Raw genomic sequence first — 19,413 nt, forward strand, 5'->3', positions numbered from 1 at the left:
GAGCCATGCTCTTTGACATGTAAAAGCTTTATGTAGCCCAAGGTGCCAAGAGGGACCCAAAGCTCCAGGAAGACCACCTGCCTTTGTAATGTTCCATGCTCAAAAGATGAAACAACTTTCCTCTTCTCTTTGCCCCACCTAAATTACCAGCCCCATGTCCTCATTTCCTGTGGATACTGAGCAAGTGTTCTTAGAAGGCCTTTCCTAATTCCCTCAAGCAGCTTTGAATGACTTTCTCACCAGCAGGGTTCTACAAGGCAAGGACTGTGTCTTTGATTTTCTGGGACCCAGCACAGTGTCTGGCACATAGCAAGTCTTCAGTAAATATGTGTTTGAATGAGTGAATAAATGACCTTCTGATGATAATACCAACACTTCCATGTAGTATACAGTAAGTCAGTCTAATTTAGTCTTCTTGATTATTAGTCTCTTTCGATGGGTGAAAGAAATGCATCTTAGAGACCAGTGTGCCAGATGTTACATCATTGTCAAGAGCAGAGTCTGGACTCCCCCAACATCCTGTCTCTCCTCATTTCAGTAAGGATTAGTGGTTTAAGTTAGCTCAGTGTTTTTTGTTTTTTTTTCCATTTCCTCGGAAAAAAGTTTCTTCTAAAAGAGTCTTTTCATGCTGTTCTATAATGAGGAAGGGTGGGGGGGGAGTTCCATACATTGCTACCTGGGCCACCCACCAAAGAAGTTTAGTTTCACCTGTTTTTCATTTGGGGCTTCTGTGCAAAACCTCACTTAAATTAAGTGCTCCATGGATTAAAAGGGGGAAAAAAACTGTGAAGGTACAATGGTGACTCTGGTAGTAAAGAGAAGAGGGTAACTTATTGTAAAGGGAAACATTTTGAATCCTTTGGATCTTATGATAATGAAGCCTTCTTACTATACGTGCTGATATCTTAAAAGAATACTTAAGCGTAAATTCAATTGGTATTGAATTTACACATGTATACACATCCACATACTCACACACCATCCATAGTAGTGTTTAAGTGTATCAGAAACTGTCCTGGGAGAGAGGAGTGGAGCTAACAAAAATACTCTATAATTTACCTACCGTATTCCCCAAGACCTGAAAGAATCCCCAAATTATTGTCAGTTCCACTAAAATAGAATTTGACTATAACAATAAAGTTATCTAAAAATATTAAGTGACCTTCCTTTGGACATCTAATGATTCTATGACATATATGAATATAAAAATAAAACAAGTTTTAAGGTTTTTAGATTAACATTCACACTTTCAGAATCCTTTTCACTCTATCACCCAGTACTGTCACATGGCCCTGGGTTTTGGCAGAGAGGACATTACAAATAAAGTTTTGGTCATTTCATGTATTTTAATTCATGTATAACTACCACCAGTTTGAGATACAAATGATGCACAGGCTGTTTCAGAATCACTGCTCCTGTTAGGACGGAAGAAAAATATACTATCTTAACTCATAATCTTGAACAAATTTGCTTTTAATATTTACATAAAAGAGTGGGTTGGAGAATTCAGTTCACTAGTTCACTGGCTGACTTCTGTGTTGGTTTCATCAGGATAGCATGATTTCAACCTACACCTCTGCAAAATGGTGGATTTTGCATGTGATGGAGCTTCAGGGTTGTTCCTGAATAAATTACATCTAAAATATTAAATTCACAAGTGCCAAATATCTGCTTAGTCAAGCTTTAAGGTTTGGGCCTAAGAAACCTTAGCAGGTTAGCAATAATATCAGTATAAACGTATAAGAGGCAAATTTTTATCACTGTGGAGACAGCCCCAGAGGAAGGAAGTTCACATGTTGTCTGGTCAGGACTATCATGAGATTTTAGTTTTATTGGAAATAGAGCATAGTGAGAGAAAGCGATCACTGAACAGAAAGGAGAAAGACTTCGGCTTTCTTCTTGACTTGGGTGTTCCTTCCTTTGTTTTATTCTTTCCCCTTTATGATCACAGGTCCTCTCACAAGTACTAATGCAGTTCTATTATGGAAACTTTAGATTGATAAACCTGTGCTTTTTCATACATAGCAATTTTTTAAAATCTCATTTAGCATGGCATTAGTAAGAAAAATTATTGTATGACTTTTCCCTAGTATAATTTAGAAGCTGGTCAATACAGGAATTCAAATGCATTCACAGTTTGCCAGGTCTATTCTAAGCACTTTAGATGTAAAAACTCATTTGTTGACTCTTTTCAATAACTCTATGGGATAGGTGCTCCCGTTGTCCCTGTTTTAGAAAAATAACTTGCCCAAATCACATAGTAAGTATCGAACACAGGCTTTGTAATAAAGGCATCAACTCCAGACAGTATCTCTTGGGGGCAGCGGAGGGGAGTACAGCGGAGAGGGAGCTAAGTAAGATAATTGTGTTTGTTTTCTTGGTGACTAAAGTTGCACCATTTATATTTTTTAAGTATGATTATAAGCCACCCTGCTCCTTTCTACCTTATAATCTCACTTTCTTCTCCTATATTGATATAAATCATTGGAATTCTCTATAAAAATGCTTGGAAAATGCATCAGATGTTCACTCTTCTCAGTAGATTGTGCTTTGTAGATCTAAAATTCGGTGCTACCTTTGGATATGCTTGGCACAATCTTTGCTTATTGTAATGCTTGCAGAAACTCTAGCTCTAGCAAGGGTAAGAAACTTAAGGCCAGCCTATAAAAATAAAACAAAAAGTTCATATATGTAAGATATGGGATATGGACCAATCAACAAAATTGAGCTATTAGGCAGTTGACACAAACTATTACAAAGTGTTCATCTTTTAGGCAGAGTAAGAGTTGCAAGCATACAGAATTGTTTTATAGTTATTTTTCGGACATCACTCCCTTCCAAGAAATAATGTCTGCAAAGATCAGTGTTATCTTTTCAAATGAGATGTAGAAGTCAAAGGCAGTTTCCTAGGACTATTTAATTTTTCAAGCAAATAAAATACAAGGATCAGATCATTCATGTATTTATTTTTTACTTTTGTGTTTCTAATGACTGTGGTTATTTTTCTCTCTGAATTATCTTCAATGCATAGTAGTAGGAAGTAGGATTTTTCCTTTCATTTCATGAGTTTCTAAAACCAAATTCTTTATAGCCAGTTTAGTTTAATCCAAAAAACCAAACCATTAAATCATAACTCTGCTTATTGTAAAATATTAAAAATTTGTTTCTGAATTATAAGTCCCCTAATTCTTGGGAAAGGACCATAGCAAATGTGTTGAGCCTTTTTTTATTTAAGTTTATGGAAAAATAATTAACATCCTCAAGCCTAATCATTCCAACTTGTATGGAGCATAAAACCATAAGAACTATGTGAATCAAATTTCCTTTTTTTGTTTGGGTTTAAATCTCTGTATTATGTTAAAAGGTATTTAATGCTTGAAAGCTTTGACCTTGCCTGGGATAGGAGCCAGTTCAATCTTTTCTTGGATAGAGTTAAGCCCAAGTCATATGATCAATAAATACAACAGGCATTGTAAATGTAGTACGGCCCTTGTCTCCAGGAAGGACACCACCAGATAGCACAGACCACACAATATTGGCGAATGAACTTTTCAAGTCCTTTCATGTCAAATCTTTTGAAATCAACCACCTATTTTCTTAAACTTCCTTCATCTGTTAAGCATAGGCTTTTTTGTTTTTCTTCTGACTAGAAATAACATGTTTGGTGTTTGGTTTTGGTTTTTTTTTTTTTTTTTTTTGGCTATAGTGAATCCAACTTCTTAAATAGATATATAATAAAAAGTAGCATGCTCAAAAATTAGTGGTGTCAATATTATTATATTTATATTAGATATTATATTACTATATTAATTATAAGTATATAAAATATATAAACTATATTAATATAACATATTATTAAGCTGGTAATCATAAGGACAATTTATTGAACTGCCATGGATTTTGACTTTGTACATTTCATATTATTCTTATTATAAACAAATTATATGCAATGGTAATTATAATAGTAAACTATAGTATAATATGTAAGATATTACAGAAAATATGTGCTGTAATATGTAAGATATTATACAGATTATATAATGCATAATGTAAACACATACTATCTCCTATGTAAAATACATCTTTGAGATGAGAGTAATGACAAAGCCTATTATGTGCCAGGCACTATTTGAAAAATTCTACATGCACTGACTCATTTAGTCTTTGCAAAGATCTAAGCAATAGAGAGAAAAGAGTGGAGATTTGAACACAGGCAATTTGGCACTCAGGTCCCAGCCCCTAACCAATATGTGATTCATCTCTATTGTGATCATAGTCCACAATGGCAACTATTATCATTGCTGTTATTATTAAGTCAGAATAAGAATTGTGGAGCATATGTCCAACCTGTTACCTTCTCTGCACCTCAGCTTCCAACCTGGTAATCTGCCTGAGTAACCTCTCTCTCTCCATGTAGCTCTGACTCTCTCTGGTCTTTATCTAAAAAGTGCTTGTAGAACATCTTAACATTCTCAAGTTATTGAATACATTTGTTTAAAAGGAAATTTCTTTGTCTAAAATTTGTGAATGATTTTAAAACTTTGTCTAGGCTTTTAATAACATAGATAATAGTAATAACAAAACTGTGAAGAATAGTTTTCTCTACTCAACATATATTTACAAATGTAGTTATTCCTTTCCCTGAGTATGTAAGTTTGCAAACACAGTTTAGCAAACTTCCAGGCAGTGTCCATTAAAAAATAAAAATCTGGAAAAAATTCTGGCAGGGTAAACCAATTAAGGCAGGGTAAAACTTTAATTAAGAAACAAATGACACTAGGGGTGCCTGGGTGGCTCAGCCGGTTGAGTGTCCAACTTCGGCTCAGGTCACGATCTTGTGGTTTGTGAGTTCGAGCCCCGCGTCAGGCTCTGTGCTGACAGCTCAGAGCCTGGAGCTTGCTTCGGATTGTGTGTCTTCCTCTCTCTCTGCCCCTCTCCCACTCTTTCTCTCTGTCAAAAATAAATAAACATTAAAGATTAAAAAAAAAAAGAAACAAATGACACTAGTTTCCTCTAGCGAAATGTTTCCTTGACACTTTCAATTACTCTTATTAAATATCATCAGTAAAATTCCACCTTGGCCACTTGAATCACCACCTATGCCTTCTTTAACCTGTGCCATCTGGATTTTATTATCATTGGAATCCTGCAGTTGTCTCCTCAAGGTCACAAATGACTCCATCATTTTAAATTTAAGTGTGCATTTTCTTAATCCTTATTTCTCTTGACTTCTCTGGAATATTTGATTAAGTGGATCACTTCCCCGAATCAAAATCTATCCCCAACTTTCACTGCATTCTGTTGATCAGGTTTTCTTATTTTATCTTTCCTTCTTGCATCTTCATTTATTCAACAGATACTCATTTAGTACATGCTATAGGCTAGGCCCTGTTCTAGGCAGTGGAGATAGTGACAAATAAGATGAAGTCCCTGCCTACCTAAAGGTTATTGATGTATTTTACCTCCATCAACCCATTCTTGGATCCTTCTCCTTCCACACATATACATGTTTTTCCACCTTTTACTTCTTCAAATAATCCATTTCCATGCTCTTAGCCACTGCTTTTAAGCAGATTACTCCCAGTATAATTTTGAATTAGGTAGACATGAGGTTCAAATCCTAGATCCAGTACTTCTTATTAATAATAGCCATTAGTAAGTTACTGAAACACTCTAAGCACTGTTTTTTTATCTGAAAAATAGATATAATAATCATATCTATGTCATTATTGTGAGATAAGTTAGAAAATACGTATATAGTGTTTAAATTATCTAGCACTTAACAGGAAGCATGCTATTGTTATTGGTGATTGCTTTCTTATTCCTTTAGTCTCTTATCCATATTCTTATCCTTGTGGTCAACCTCCACTAGATCGTTTGCAGCTGTTCATTAAACCACCCCCTCCTTTTGGATGACTATGCTACCTCAAATTCTATGTGTCTTTTCTTGTATGTTAGCTCTCCACTTAAATTGTTCATTTAGATCACTGTCTGTATCTTCTTCAGGTCACTAGAGTTGAAAATTATGAACTCCTACATCTCCATAAGCCTACAGGAACAATCACTATTGAAACTTCTAGGCATTTTGAGGACAAGATCCAGTTTTTCTTCATCATAGTATACCCAAGTGTAACACAGAATCAATGCCCCAAAATGCTGTTTGAGTAAAAACTAAGTGAATGAATCAGTTAGAATTGGGGAGGAGGAAAGAGTAGCTAGAGGTTGGGTTGAGGCCAAAGAGTGGGTACAGATTGGTTAAGGGATTAGTAGAAGGGGAACCTTGGGACAGGGAGTGGAATTTCAATTTATAATCTTGGATGTGGGTCAATTCCTAGGGACAATAAAGATACACTGATGGGTGACTGTTGTGAAATTAGAGGAAGAGCCCTCTGGAGAGCAGTTTGCTTAATTTATATGCTCCCAAAGAGGCAACTGTCTCGTAGTTCCTTTCACTCTGAGGAAGTACATGGACAATTTGTCCTTTGAATGACAGTTGTTGCCATTGTTTTCATACCCCTTAGCCATTTGTGCTCCAGACTGAGGGCTTCAGGGAAAACGCTTGAGGTTTTTCCTTTACTCAGACTTATCACTGTGCCCACACAGCCTGTCTGCCACTGTTGCATCATATCTATACCTTTAGCCAGACTCCACAATGCATTAGCAGTCAACTGCCAGGGGAATGGTGTTCTCCATGTCTAGGACCTTGAATAATCAAACTGCCACATCCCTACTACATCAATTACAGTGATTACTCTCTGAAGATAATCCTGTTACAGATATGTTTCTCTCCCTGGGTGGACTCTGGGGGAAATGAATCAATTTCTAAATAAATACTATTGTTTTAGAGTAATTGAAATGAGTATAAGTCTTTGATAGCATTGGCTAACTTTCCACAGGGGGAAGAAATGCTTGTCACACTCAAAAGGAATATAGTATGTCATATTCTCCTATTATTGTTCATGACAAAAGTTTAAGCAAATAATATGTTCTCCATACGCTGTGGACCAAATTTTGACTCTAATGTAATACTGAACCATCAAGACTAATGATTGTAGTATGTAACTATACAGGAGTTAATGTGCAATGAAATATGTAATAGCTAAATATATATGATTTTTAATTATCTTTTCAAAATCATTATTATTATTATTATTATTACCATTTCAATTAATTAAATATTTAAGAATTCTGAGTCTTGTGTTTTGGCAATAAAGTGGTCTGTAATTTTAGAAACCTAGATAGCATTTTTTAAAATTGAACATACATAAGTGCCTATTACCATTCAAGATAAAACTTCTTAAAAATTTTTTTTTAATCTGACACTGAGACAATTTTCAGCTCACTGATTTAAATTTTTACAGGCAATTTAAGTAATATGATGGAATGTAATCAGAAACAATTCTAATATAAAACTAAATACCCAATAATATATCTAAACCAAGATTTTTCACATAGTAATTTTTATTTAATTTATCTGTGGGCCTACCTATCCTATTTCTGGTTTTGAAACATATTTGATGCTCTTTTCTTTAAAGCAGACATAATTTTCACTTGACTTTGTTTTCCCTATCTCTGTTAGGTATTTTGCAATATGGATCTTAATGGGGGAGGTTGGACCGTAATACAACATCGCGAAGATGGAAGTCTGGATTTCCAAAGAGGTTGGAAAGATTATAAAATGGTAAGATGGAGGAATTTAATTTTTTGATGTTTTATCATGAGGTTACCTTCACCACACTGTGTGATAAGCCCTTGTACTTTTAGGTGTTTTTTCAGTTATTTTAAAAATAAAATGATACATTAGTCACATTATTCTTATTAAACACAAAACACTCATAAATCATTTTCAGTAAATGATTTCCATATGTGCATCAGAAAGAAAAATGTATTACTGAAATTATTTGGTGAACTGTTATGTATTATCTGGATTTGTTCCTGGTTGAATGAGGGTGGGGAAAGCTAGAACTCAGACCCAGGTTGAGTACATGATCCAGGTCAAAGGAGATGTGCATGGCTCTGGATTATGGAGAGGTACTTCCAGTGGCCTCACTCATGTAGCTGGCAAGTTGTTGCTGGGTGTTGACTAAGAGCTCCTCCGTGTGGCTGGGTTGGGCTTCTCCCAGTATGGTGATCCAGGGTTATCAGACTTCTTATGTGACAGTTGGCATCCCTCAAGCACAAAAATAAATCTTTTTAAGGTTTATTAGACCCAGAAATGGTACTGTATCACTTCTACTGCTTCCTTTGGTTAGAGTTAATGAGAGGGCCAGTGTACATTCAAGATTCAAGGAGTACACAAGGGTGTGAACTGTGAAGCATGGTTCACTGGGGTCTCCAGAATTATAGCAGACATCACTGGTCACCATCACTATCATTGTAGCTAATCTTTCTAATGCTTAATATGACACAGCCCTATACATAAATTCTTATTCATTTTTTATATCAAACCTATTAACTATCTCCATTTTAAGAGGAAAGTCAGCAAGTTGGGAGATCAACTTTTTGAAGATAATATAGTAGATAGTTTATATTTTTTTAATCTTTATTTTTGAGAGAGAGAGAGAGAGAGAGAGAGAGAGAGAGAGAGAGGAGCAGAGAGAGAGGGAGACACAGAATCCAAAGCAGGCTCCAGGCTCCACACTGTCAGCACAGAGCCCGATGTGGGGCTCCAACTCAAGAACCGTGAGATCATGACCTGAGCCAAAGTCAGGCACTCAACCAACTGAGCCACCCAGGCGCTCCTATAGTAGATACTTTAAATAATGCACAATCCAATAGTCATAGAGTCAACGCCTACTAAATTAACTATTAAAATCTGCTGACAGAATGTCAAGATGCAATAATGGAAGAGGCTTCCATTTATGGACTAATTCCATAATTTACATCAAAATGTTCTGGGTAATTCTTGTTTTGACTAACTTTTGACAAATTCCCCTCTCAGAAGGTTAAAGAAAAGGTGAAGAGAAATGTATGAGTCTAAGCTCTGTCTTAATATTCTTATAGAAAATGTGTGAAAACTGTAGCTAATAGACATCACACTGTACACATTAGTAGGTTCATAGTTGGTCAAATGACAGTTAAAATGATTTGAATAAATGAAGGGCATCTCTTGTGGTGTCTCTGTGTCTACTATATTTATTATCAGATACATAGTTGAATACTCTGAATGTAGGTTAATAAAGTTTAGAGTTATACAAAGTTGGAACCTTAATGTCTTCAAAAAAGCATGAATTCAAGGTAGAAAGGAAAGCTACAGCCAACAAGATAGAATTCTACAGAGATAAATATAGTCTTCCACCTAGACCAAAAATACACAAAATTAAGTAAGAGTATAGGATGAAAGTGACAAATTAGCTTAAGAACCTGGTATTTAAAGGATGGATAGATTTACCTGACTATAAGCTCATTTTGTGTTGCTAGCTATTAAAAACCAAGACCAGTGTGCTCAGTCTATTTAATAGTTTATAGTCTCAAAAAATGCAGACTCACCGGTGTCTACTGTAGTCTGATTACATCATTAATAATGCTTTAAATTCTTGTGGATTTTGAACAAGTGAACTTATCCTATAAGGTGCAAGCACTGAATGGATGGGGCTGTAACGTGAAGGGAAAGCAAAGCATTTAGGTATAAACTGTCTGATAGCTATTTAAATTGACTGGGTGGAGGTAGCCTGCTCCTTACCGTGTGGTGTGGTCCAGAAACCAGCAGCACTAGCATTGTCTGGGAGCTTCAGAGAAATGCAGCATCTCAAGCTCCATCCTTGAGTTAGAATCTAAATTTTAACACTGCTTTAAAGAAGGAAGCCCCATAATGAGTGGAAGAACATTCCAGAGAGGCAAAATTTGACTGAGTATGAACAAAAGTCTCTGATGATTCTTTCCAACATGAATGGACTGCCTATTAAGTGGTGAAGACCTCTCTTCAGTGGAAACACTCCAGTAGAATGTAAATCACCAGATTATAACAGAGAATATTAGTTCCACTTCAAGGTCTCTTTCTACTTATGTGATTCTAAGAACATATGGGAAACATTTCATCTAAATTCTCAAAAAAAGGGCCTTGCATTATGTCTATATCAACAGTTTGAATCTTCACCCTGCCATTTGCAAATGGAGTGTTTTTGGCAAATCATTTAACCTATACCTAACTTACTCACCAGTTAAAAGGGGACATTAATGATAATACCTCACCTGCCTTGCAGGGATGTTGTGAGGATTAGATATAAATAAAACACTTGACATACTACATTTTCAATAAACAATAGTTGTTACCCAAGAATAAGACATCAAAGAGTGCAAAATTTTTACTTGCCAAAAATACTATTTTGCAAACTATCTTATCTCAGGATTATTTAAACCACTAAAACGGAATGTGAAGAAGTCATCTGAGAATCAGACTGTAGATACAGGTTCAGGCAAATCTGAAAAACATTATTATTAATATCAATGATAATAGAAAAATGAATATAAAGTGATCATCATGGTGACTTTCCATAATGCTGAATTATTATTTGTAAGCACCTGCTGCCTTGGCAAACTAGACACATTAAGTAAGACAGACTGACCTGAAGTATGGCAATGATTCATGTCTTATAAGTATTTATGTATTTTAAGCAACTTTTTTCGATGTTTGACTGAGACTGAATTATTCTTTAATTATAGCTTTGGGGAAGTTTACCCCTCTCCCCTCCCCGCTTTTTTTAAATACAAAGACTATCCTGTTTCATTCAAACTAGAACAATTTATCAGCTGAGTGTCAATTCAACATGGTCAGAAAATTGAGAGAAGTGCCAAAATCTGAAACATTTTGGCAAAAATGAGTCTGACTGATTTTTTGTTTTAATTGAGAGAATTCATCACATGTCACAACTTGGTTAACTTTCACCAAAACACGTGGTAGAAAGTGTTCCCATTGTTTTCCTCCAGAGATTTTTACCTCTGGACAAAATAAGGACTCCCAACAAGAATGGATGTAGGTTCCTTCTGCCAACTCTTCTCAGTCACACCCACTTCTGTTCCTAACATCAGAAGAACTGGCTGCTAGGGTGTTGGATCCTTTGGGAAAACACAAACTTCTTGGCATGCCCCACCTCCTCCTCAATCTTCACGAGTCTCCTGTTATACACTAAGATGCTTCACCTCTTTCTTGAGTGCTGAGTACAGAAATAAAATTTCATCCTGCCTTCCTTTCTGCCTCGCCTCTCTCCTTCCCTTTATTCTGGTTGATATCTATGGGCTGCCTTTTGCCTCATAAGGTTTCCAGAACAATATGTTAAAATTATCAGCACATGAATTACAAATTCATATTGTAATTTATTATTTTTAAACCTCTCTCACCAGGGAAGATTTGCAACTTATTTGATTCTTAACATTGGCTTTAAGCCTACAAAAGCCTTTTACCTGAGCTTTGTTTTCACTTAACCTTCCTTATGAGGGGATTCAGCAAAATCTGGTTTATGGATTTGTAAAGATGTTTGCAGAGAGGGAAGTCTGCAGTGGGCCTTTTTAATGAGGCACTTAGGGAACCATTTTAACTCTTTCAAGCCAGGAGGATACCATTCAGTGGCCTCCAGCAATGGCACTTATCAGCAGTACTTTTGCATATATAAAGCCCAGTCAGCTTGGAATTCCAAATAGTACTCTAGTGGCCTAACTTTATGGAAGGTAGTGACTAATGCCCTGGAGACAACCTGGCTTTGTGTTGAAAACAATTACCCCCATAAACAGAACTTCCTACTGACACAAATATTCGGTCTGAGCACCATACCTTCTGGGAGTTCTTTGAGCACCATACCTTCTTAGAGCTCTTTGTTTCTGGAAAGAAATTAAGAACATATTTTCAACTGCTTTTTAACATCTTCACATTAAAAAGAGAAAAATATATATAAGAAATTTAAAATGTTGAAGTAAATCATTCTTTTGATCTTTCTTGGGATGAATGTCTCAGCAGTTACAGGAAGAGATACATGATTGAATTGTGTATTAAAGCACCTCTGAAAAGCCATAGATCAGTAACCCTGCCTTCATATCTGTTTTCTTTAATCATTTGTATGGAAAAAAGATGAAACCCATAAAATACATCGACTGTGTCTGGTTTCAATTGTGTTTCAGCTATAGAAAGTCAACACTTCCTAGAAGCATTATCCGACAAAAAAAAAAAAAAAAGCAACAAAGTATAGAGACAATTATTTTATTAACTTGGGAACTTACAACCAAAACTGAATATTTCTGCAGGTCTTGGCCAAAATTAATGAATATTGATCTTTCCTCTGTGTGTATTTTTTTTTTAACAATATGCAGTTTTTAAGGCCAACTTTAAGTATTAGATTAGGTTAAATTCCAGTGTCTGTTTTTGCCTTTCATTAAAGGGCTAAAAGAGGATGAACAATGATTAATAATCTATCTGAAATTTTACATGTGATTGTGATTGAAGTAACTAAACATAATAGTTTCCATGAAAAGATATGACCTAGCATTGTCGGATTTTTATTACTATTTTTTATTCTTTTGATAAAGACTTGCTGCTTTTTTAGTGTTAGCACTAACATTTGTATAAGCTTTTATTTTTATTTATACAGATGTTACAGGTTCTTTGGAGTAAAATATAGACCTATGGTAATCCGGTATGTGTATGATAAAGTATGAGCCTGGTTTTTTTGGATGTGGCCATCTCTATATTTTAGGGATCAACATACTTTTTTTTCAAGGACAGTCCCATAATACATTATCAAATTGTGTCTCCTGATATGGAGCTCCATATGAAGATGAGGTTTTATGCCTCTCTCTTTCCTGTGTACCACTCAGATAATTTCATCTGGTTACTATATTCTTCCTCATTTGCATTCAGAATAGCTGTTCCACATCATAATTATATGATTCCCCACCTATGGTACAAAGCAGACTCATCCATGGAACCTTTCAAAAACATACATATCTCTAAGCACACCCCAGACATATTGAGTCAGAACCTCCATGTGGGAACCAAGTCATCTTATTTTTAAAAAGCTCCACAGCTGGTTCTGATATGCACTCCTGGTTGAAAGCAACTGTCAGAGCTATGAATTTATTGGCATGAGTTTAAAATCTCAAAAATTACCTCTTTTGCAGTTCTTAAAACTTATGAGATATAGACAGAAAGAGATGAAAAGAACTAGGACTAAGGGACAGTTGGAGGACACAGCTTCTCTCTCCATTAGGAAGCAGAAGTAAAAATAAGAGAGTAGTCTACACTTTGGTTTATGTCAACCAGTGTCAACCAGTTGGTTTTAATTTCTTATTTATTTTTTCTTTATTTTTAAAAATGTTTATTTACTTATTTTGAGAGAGAGAGAGAGCACATGCAAACTGGGGAGGGGCTGAGAGAGAGAGAGAGGAGAGAGGGAATCCTATACAGGTTCTGTGCTGTCAGTGTGGAGCCTGAAACGGGGCTTGATCCCATGAACCATGAGATCATCACCTGAGCTGAAGTCAGGAGTCGGACACTTAACTGACTGAGCCACCCAGGCACCCCTAATTTCTTATTTAATAATTCTTGGATTAAAATGACAGTACTTATTTATATAAACCAACACTCAACTTGCTGTAAGAATACATTAGTCCCTAGCATCTAAAAACCTTTTAAATAATTGTTTCAGTATCCCCTTATTCATTTCCAGGCTAAGACATAGTCCCGGATTGTTTTTGCTCCCTTTTGCATACAGAGTAGAATGAAACCTGCTTCTCCTCAAATAGCTCACAGTCTGATGGGAGAGAGGCAAGTAAACAGAACATTACTATGTATTGTGATATATCCTTTAACTATAATAACAACAAGTAGATTTTTGTTGTTCTCATGTGTCAGCATTGAGCTAAATGCTTTCAGTATATTATTTCTCTCTCACAATCTTATATATGGAAATGACATTTTTAAAATTTTTTTTTTTCAACGTTTATTTATTTTTGGGACAGAGAGAGACAGAGCATGAACGGGGGAGGGGCAGAGAGAGAGGGAGACACAGAATCGGAAACAGGCTCCAGGCTCCGAGCCATCAGCCCAGAGCCCGACGCGGGGCTCGAACTCACGGACCGCGAGATCGTGACCTGGCTGAAGTCGGACGCTTAACCGACTGCGCCACCCAGGCGCCCCTGGAAATGACATTTTTAATCCCTGTTTTGCAGATAAGGAAACTGAGTCTAAAAACTAATAATCGGAGGTTCCACAGCAAATATAGACAGAGCAATGCTTCAAATTGGAGCAGAGATAGGGAGTAGAAGATATTTAATCAAAGCCAAGCCTTTATTTCTAGGCATCAGATCTGTAGTCTGCCTGATAAACTATGCAATAGACAGTTTACTAATGTGGGAACCCATTTTCCTTTCTTTGACTTATTTTTCATCTTCATGATGAAACAGTGTTTTCTGCATGGCTGCCCTTAGCTTTTAGAAAGTTCCCTCCCTACCCTCCCTCTCTAACAGTCATTTTGATTCATTGTAGCCGAACATCTTGTTCCCACCATGCACCATGTTTAGACAGTTTATCTGGCAAGGTGCATGGAATAGAATTTTTATTTATAAAATCAAATTTTGTTGTTTTCCTTTCAGTTGCTTCTTCTTCTCTTTTCACTCAGAAAAAGCAAACTGTTTAGGAAGGGATGTTAATCTCCACTCAGAGGAGGTACAAGACTGCGTGCCATGCTGGGGACAGAGGCTCTCATAGGAATGACACTAATCTGTTTTTGAGGCTCACTGGAGATCACTGCCCTTTTTCCCTAGGGAAGCTGAGCAGTTTTATCCCTGCAGTGCTTTCAGCAGCATGGAAATATGTGACCTAAAACTTAACACTTCATCATTCCCAGCTTCCTTATTCACATTTAGTATAATTGCTGAATCCCTTCTAACTGCGCGCCAGAGGGAATCCTCAAGTGGCTAGAGTTGACGCGTCTAAGCTGAGAAGAAAATGCAAGGAAAAATCCCAGCAGTCTTCTTTCTCCTCCCAGTGGCTGCTGCAACTGAGAATGTGCTAATTCTTTGACTTTCAGTGCCCTGTAGCTTTTTGTTTTGCTTATTCATTGGAGAAGGTAAGCTTCACTCTTCTTTCTGGTATGTAGCCTTGCTGCCACGAAAATGTGTAAAATTCTTAGCACATCCTAAATTGCTCTGATATTCTCTGCCACTGTGGAACTTTGGCAAAGTATGACTTGTGCATCTCGGAAACAGAGAAGCAAGGGAGCACTGGAATACTGACTTCTGGGGGTCCTATATCTTTGCTCTGAGCTACAGGACCTCAGGGGAGAATATATGCTTCAGGGGAGCATATACCAGTACAATTTGAATGAAGAGTGTTGAGTTAATTAAAAACTAAGTTAAATTTGGGAATAATCTTAAAAGTGTGCTTCTATATGTTAATGAATTTTGTTTTAATTTTAAGTATAAAATTATATATTCATTTGCACATTATTGAAAATGTAGGGCCAGAGTCTGGAATTCTGGGTCAGTGGTTCTTTTTTAGAACTTTCCCGTAATTAAATGCATCAAAGTTCTACCTTCTGTTTTTTTGTTTTTGTTTTTGTTTTGTGTTTTGTTTTCACTAGAGCAAATAAGACACCTGCAAAGCAACGTAAGTTAAAATCTTCTAATGTTTTATTATTTTTCTAGTCTTTTGGAGTAATTGTAACAAACATAACTCTAAAGCATTTTTTTAGTGATTTGCTTTTATTGAGCAAACCTAATATTTAAATTAGGTTTTATCAAAAACAAAACAGAACAAAACAAATGGCTCTTTTCCCACTAATACTGAACTTATTTACATAACATTATAAATCTTATCAGAACAATAACAGAACAGGCATAAATGGTTTGGGGACCCAACACTACTGACGTTTAGTAAGTAACTCAATTGGCAGAGACAGTAGCACACAAATGTATTTAATGCATTTAGTATCCTCTGGGCATACACGCACACACACACACACACACACACATACACACGCATACATAAACTTATATATTTTAAGTTCATTTATTTTGAGAGAGAAAGAGAGAGCACACACAAGCAGGGGAAGGGCAGAGAGAGGGAGAGAGATAATCCCAAACAGTCTCTGCACTGTCCGCATAAAGCCCGATGCAGGGCTCAAACTCATGAACCATAAGATCACGACCTGAGCCAAAATCAGGAGTCTGGCACTTAAACTGAGCCCCGCAGGTGTGGCAATCAATATATTTCAAAGAAGGAGTGTGTTAAGTTTGTTAAAGGAGAAATCCATTAAGAATACTTCTACTATAGTTATAATTCTATAAAGTTGATATACATTAAATTTGAAAAAAAAAAACAAGATTTTCAGATTTTATCGTCTGTATTGGGAAAATGAGAATTGCTGTGATTATCTCAGTACTACCGTCACACTTCTTAAAAGTAAAACCTTTATAAATGATTGCCTCCGTTAAATGTTTCTTTCTGAAACATCAGGGTGTATATCCTGCTATGCTGGAGGTTTGTCTTTCAGATATCAACGTGCATGGGACAAATGGGGAGGTTGTTTGGACATAGATCCATGGGGCTGGTTCTCAAATATTTTGATTCTCTGTGCAGCCAGGAATTTTTTTTTTTTTTTTCAGCCAGAGCTCCAGTGATCGTGATTCAGTGGGCACTTTAAACAACAAGAATTACGTTGTTTTTGTTTGTTTGTTTGTTTTTTGTTTATTTTGTTTGTTTTGTTTTTAAATGCTCAGAAGTGTTTTGTCAGTGCAGTACGAGCTAAGGCACAGCATGTTGTCTCCAGGAGCTTCAGGGGCAGGAGGATACCAGAGAAGCAAGCCCTCTTCGGAGCTGGGCATACAGGCTCCCTTTTGGCCTGGGTGCTGGGCTTCAGACCCTAGCCCCAGAAGAGCCAAGGCTGTGTTGAAGAGGTTGATGCGAGTGGAGCTGACTGTGATGAGTGTTCATTTCAGGCCCAGGCTCTGGAGCAGTTTTACCTGCATCTCTGGCCCAGCCACAACAAGGTCCCTGATGGTGCCGGGGCCCAGGGCCGCTGTAATCTGCTTGAACTTCACCTCGATTCAGCTGTCTGCTGGGCCTTGTTCACCTCCAGCTCCAGCTGGGCCCAGGGACAGACCAGTTCTAGCTCTCGCACTTCCTGTACCCACTGGAGCTCCACCTTCATCTCAATGGCGAAAGCCTCTCCTTTCAACTTGGCCTGCAGCACAGAGCTTTCTTCCTGGATGTGCAGGGTCTCTGCATGGGGCTTAGCCCTCGCCTTGGTAGTTCCACTGCTCTCCACAGCAGTGCTCAGAGCCTCCACTCCAAGAATTATCTTTAATTACTTCTCTGAATGTCATTATTAAATGCTATAGTGTTTTCCTCCCTCCTTCCCTCCCTTCTTCAAACTTCAATAAAGCATATGGAGTACTGGGTGTATGCTAACACTCTGTAGTCTTTGAGGCTTCACAGATACAGCACAGCTTCTGTCCTCAAGGAGCTCACGGTTTGGTCAGTAAGACAAACATGCAGTTCAAGAATTACATTAAACTTCAAGCGTTGCCAAAGAATACTTTTTGAGGATTCGAAAACTGAATATCCTAATCTAGAATGTCAGTAGTTTCACATCACCAACATTGAGAGTTGGCTTTCCTTGGGGGACCACTTCTTTTTTTTTTAACCCACAAAGAAACTATTTTTGAACATTTAACAACCTTGACTGGAATTGCCCTAACGAAAATAAGAGCCATGTTAAGATTCAGGTGTGGGGCGCCTGGGTGGCGCAGTCGGTTAAGCGTCCGACTTCAGCCAGGTCACGATCTCGCGGTCCGTGAGTTCGAGCCCCGAGTCAGGCTCTGGGCTGATGGCTCGGAGCCTGGAGCCTGTTTCCGATTCTGTGTCTCCCTCTCTCTCTGCCCCTCCCCCGTTCATGCTCTGTCTCTCTCTGTCCCAAAAATAAATAAACGTTGAAAAAAAAAAAAAAAAGATTCAGGTGCAAAGCAGCCAGCTAGGCTCACTCACTAGCTTTTACATGTCAACCTTCTGCCTCAAAACCCAAATCCATAACGAGAGAGCATTTAAATGATTCCAGTCCTGGGTTTACAGGTTTGCTTATTAACATTTAAAAATGAAAATGTTAAAGCTAGAAAAGTCAAAGGTCTAGTAATATGTTTAAGTTATTATCTGAGTATAATTTGACTCCTGAAAAATAATAACAGCAACAACAACAAAAACAATAATAATATTGTTAAATATCTTGTCCAGGAATATCCTGATAGTATTCATTGAAAACGTTTGAATTATGTTCAAAATGTTCCATTAACTAGTATTTTAGAAACATTTCCAAAAGCAGTCTGTGACTGAGAAGTGTTTACTGGTGAAACCTATTAACCAGATGCATTTAATCTGAAATCATCTGACCTATACAGATTTGAATATCAGCCTTTACTGTAATAAGAATTAGACATAAGACTCAATGGAGAGAAATGTAGCAGAAAAGTATTGAGTCACTAATTGGAAAAAAGTGTGAAAAATGTCGTTCCCTTTAAAGAAAGTTTTATTATTATTTAGAATATAGTTAACACTGAACATGATAAGAGGTTTTGTCTGAAGTAACCGCTGCATCTCTGTCTTCTTTTGTAGGGGTTTGGAAATCCCTCTGGTGAATACTGGCTGGGGAATGAGTTTATTTTTGCCATAACCAGTCAGAGGCAGTACACACTAAGAATCGAGCTAATGGACTGGGAAGGAAACCGAGCCTATTCACAATATGACCGATTCCACATAGGAAATGAAAAGCAAAACTACAGGTAAGTCCTCCTTCGACTTAGGGCCCAACTGTCCTGGGCCTCGCCACTGACTAGTTTCAGGGGAAAGATGTGAAAGACAGAGTGATGAGAGCCATCCTTCAGAATGAGAATTAGGTCATCTAGGCCTTTGGTAGGGATACAAAAATCTCAGTAAAGGCTTCTTAAAAGCTTTAAATTTGAATTTTCACAGACTATTTTGATGTTGGCTCAGATACTAGAGGATGAAGAATTAAGTCAAGCACAATAGTATTGTTGTTGTGGTTTTTATTCCTGTTATTGTGGTGAAATAGGTGCAGTGAATTCATACCTGTAAGACTGATGGCAGAGAATTGACTCAAACTCAGTGGCTTGGAATAAGTACTCCTTTCTATGATTTTCTACTTACATTTTATTCACCTTTCTTAAATTTTCATTTTTTCACATTATTTTGAAAGTGACAAAGAGGAGGTATAAGTTTATGTTTTTATGTGACTTATGTAAAAGATAAGGTGAGGCATAATTTAGAATTTTTTGGAAAATAATGTAAAGGCAAGAATAAATTCAAATAATGGCATCAATGTACACAATACATCATTGTAGATGTACAAACTGACAAATTCTACACTTTCTTGTTAACACCCTGGTTTTTTTCAGCAGCTTGTACGCTATCCA

General features: G+C 36.9%; 1 protein-coding gene across 3 annotated transcripts in view; it reads left to right on the plus strand.

The window, feature by feature from the left end:
- The window catches only part of ANGPT1 (angiopoietin 1), a 240,702-nt gene that overhangs the window by 186,664 nt on the left and 34,625 nt on the right, over positions 1–19,413 (plus strand). For all 3 annotated transcript variants that reach the window (XM_047088928.1, XM_047088929.1, XM_047088930.1), the window contains 2 exons: positions 7,580–7,681; positions 18,596–18,762. In XM_047088928.1, coding sequence (XP_046944884.1) covers positions 7,580–7,681; positions 18,596–18,762 — 269 coding nt within the window. The remainder of the gene's footprint in view (positions 1–7,579; positions 7,682–18,595; positions 18,763–19,413) is intronic.

This window comes from Lynx rufus, unplaced genomic scaffold (assembly GCF_022079265.1).
Source record: "Lynx rufus isolate CCGP_SWC_20201006 ecotype Redwood Valley unplaced genomic scaffold, mLynRuf1.p SCAF_26, whole genome shotgun sequence".
In the NCBI taxonomy this organism is placed as follows: Eukaryota; Metazoa; Chordata; class Mammalia; order Carnivora; family Felidae; genus Lynx; species Lynx rufus.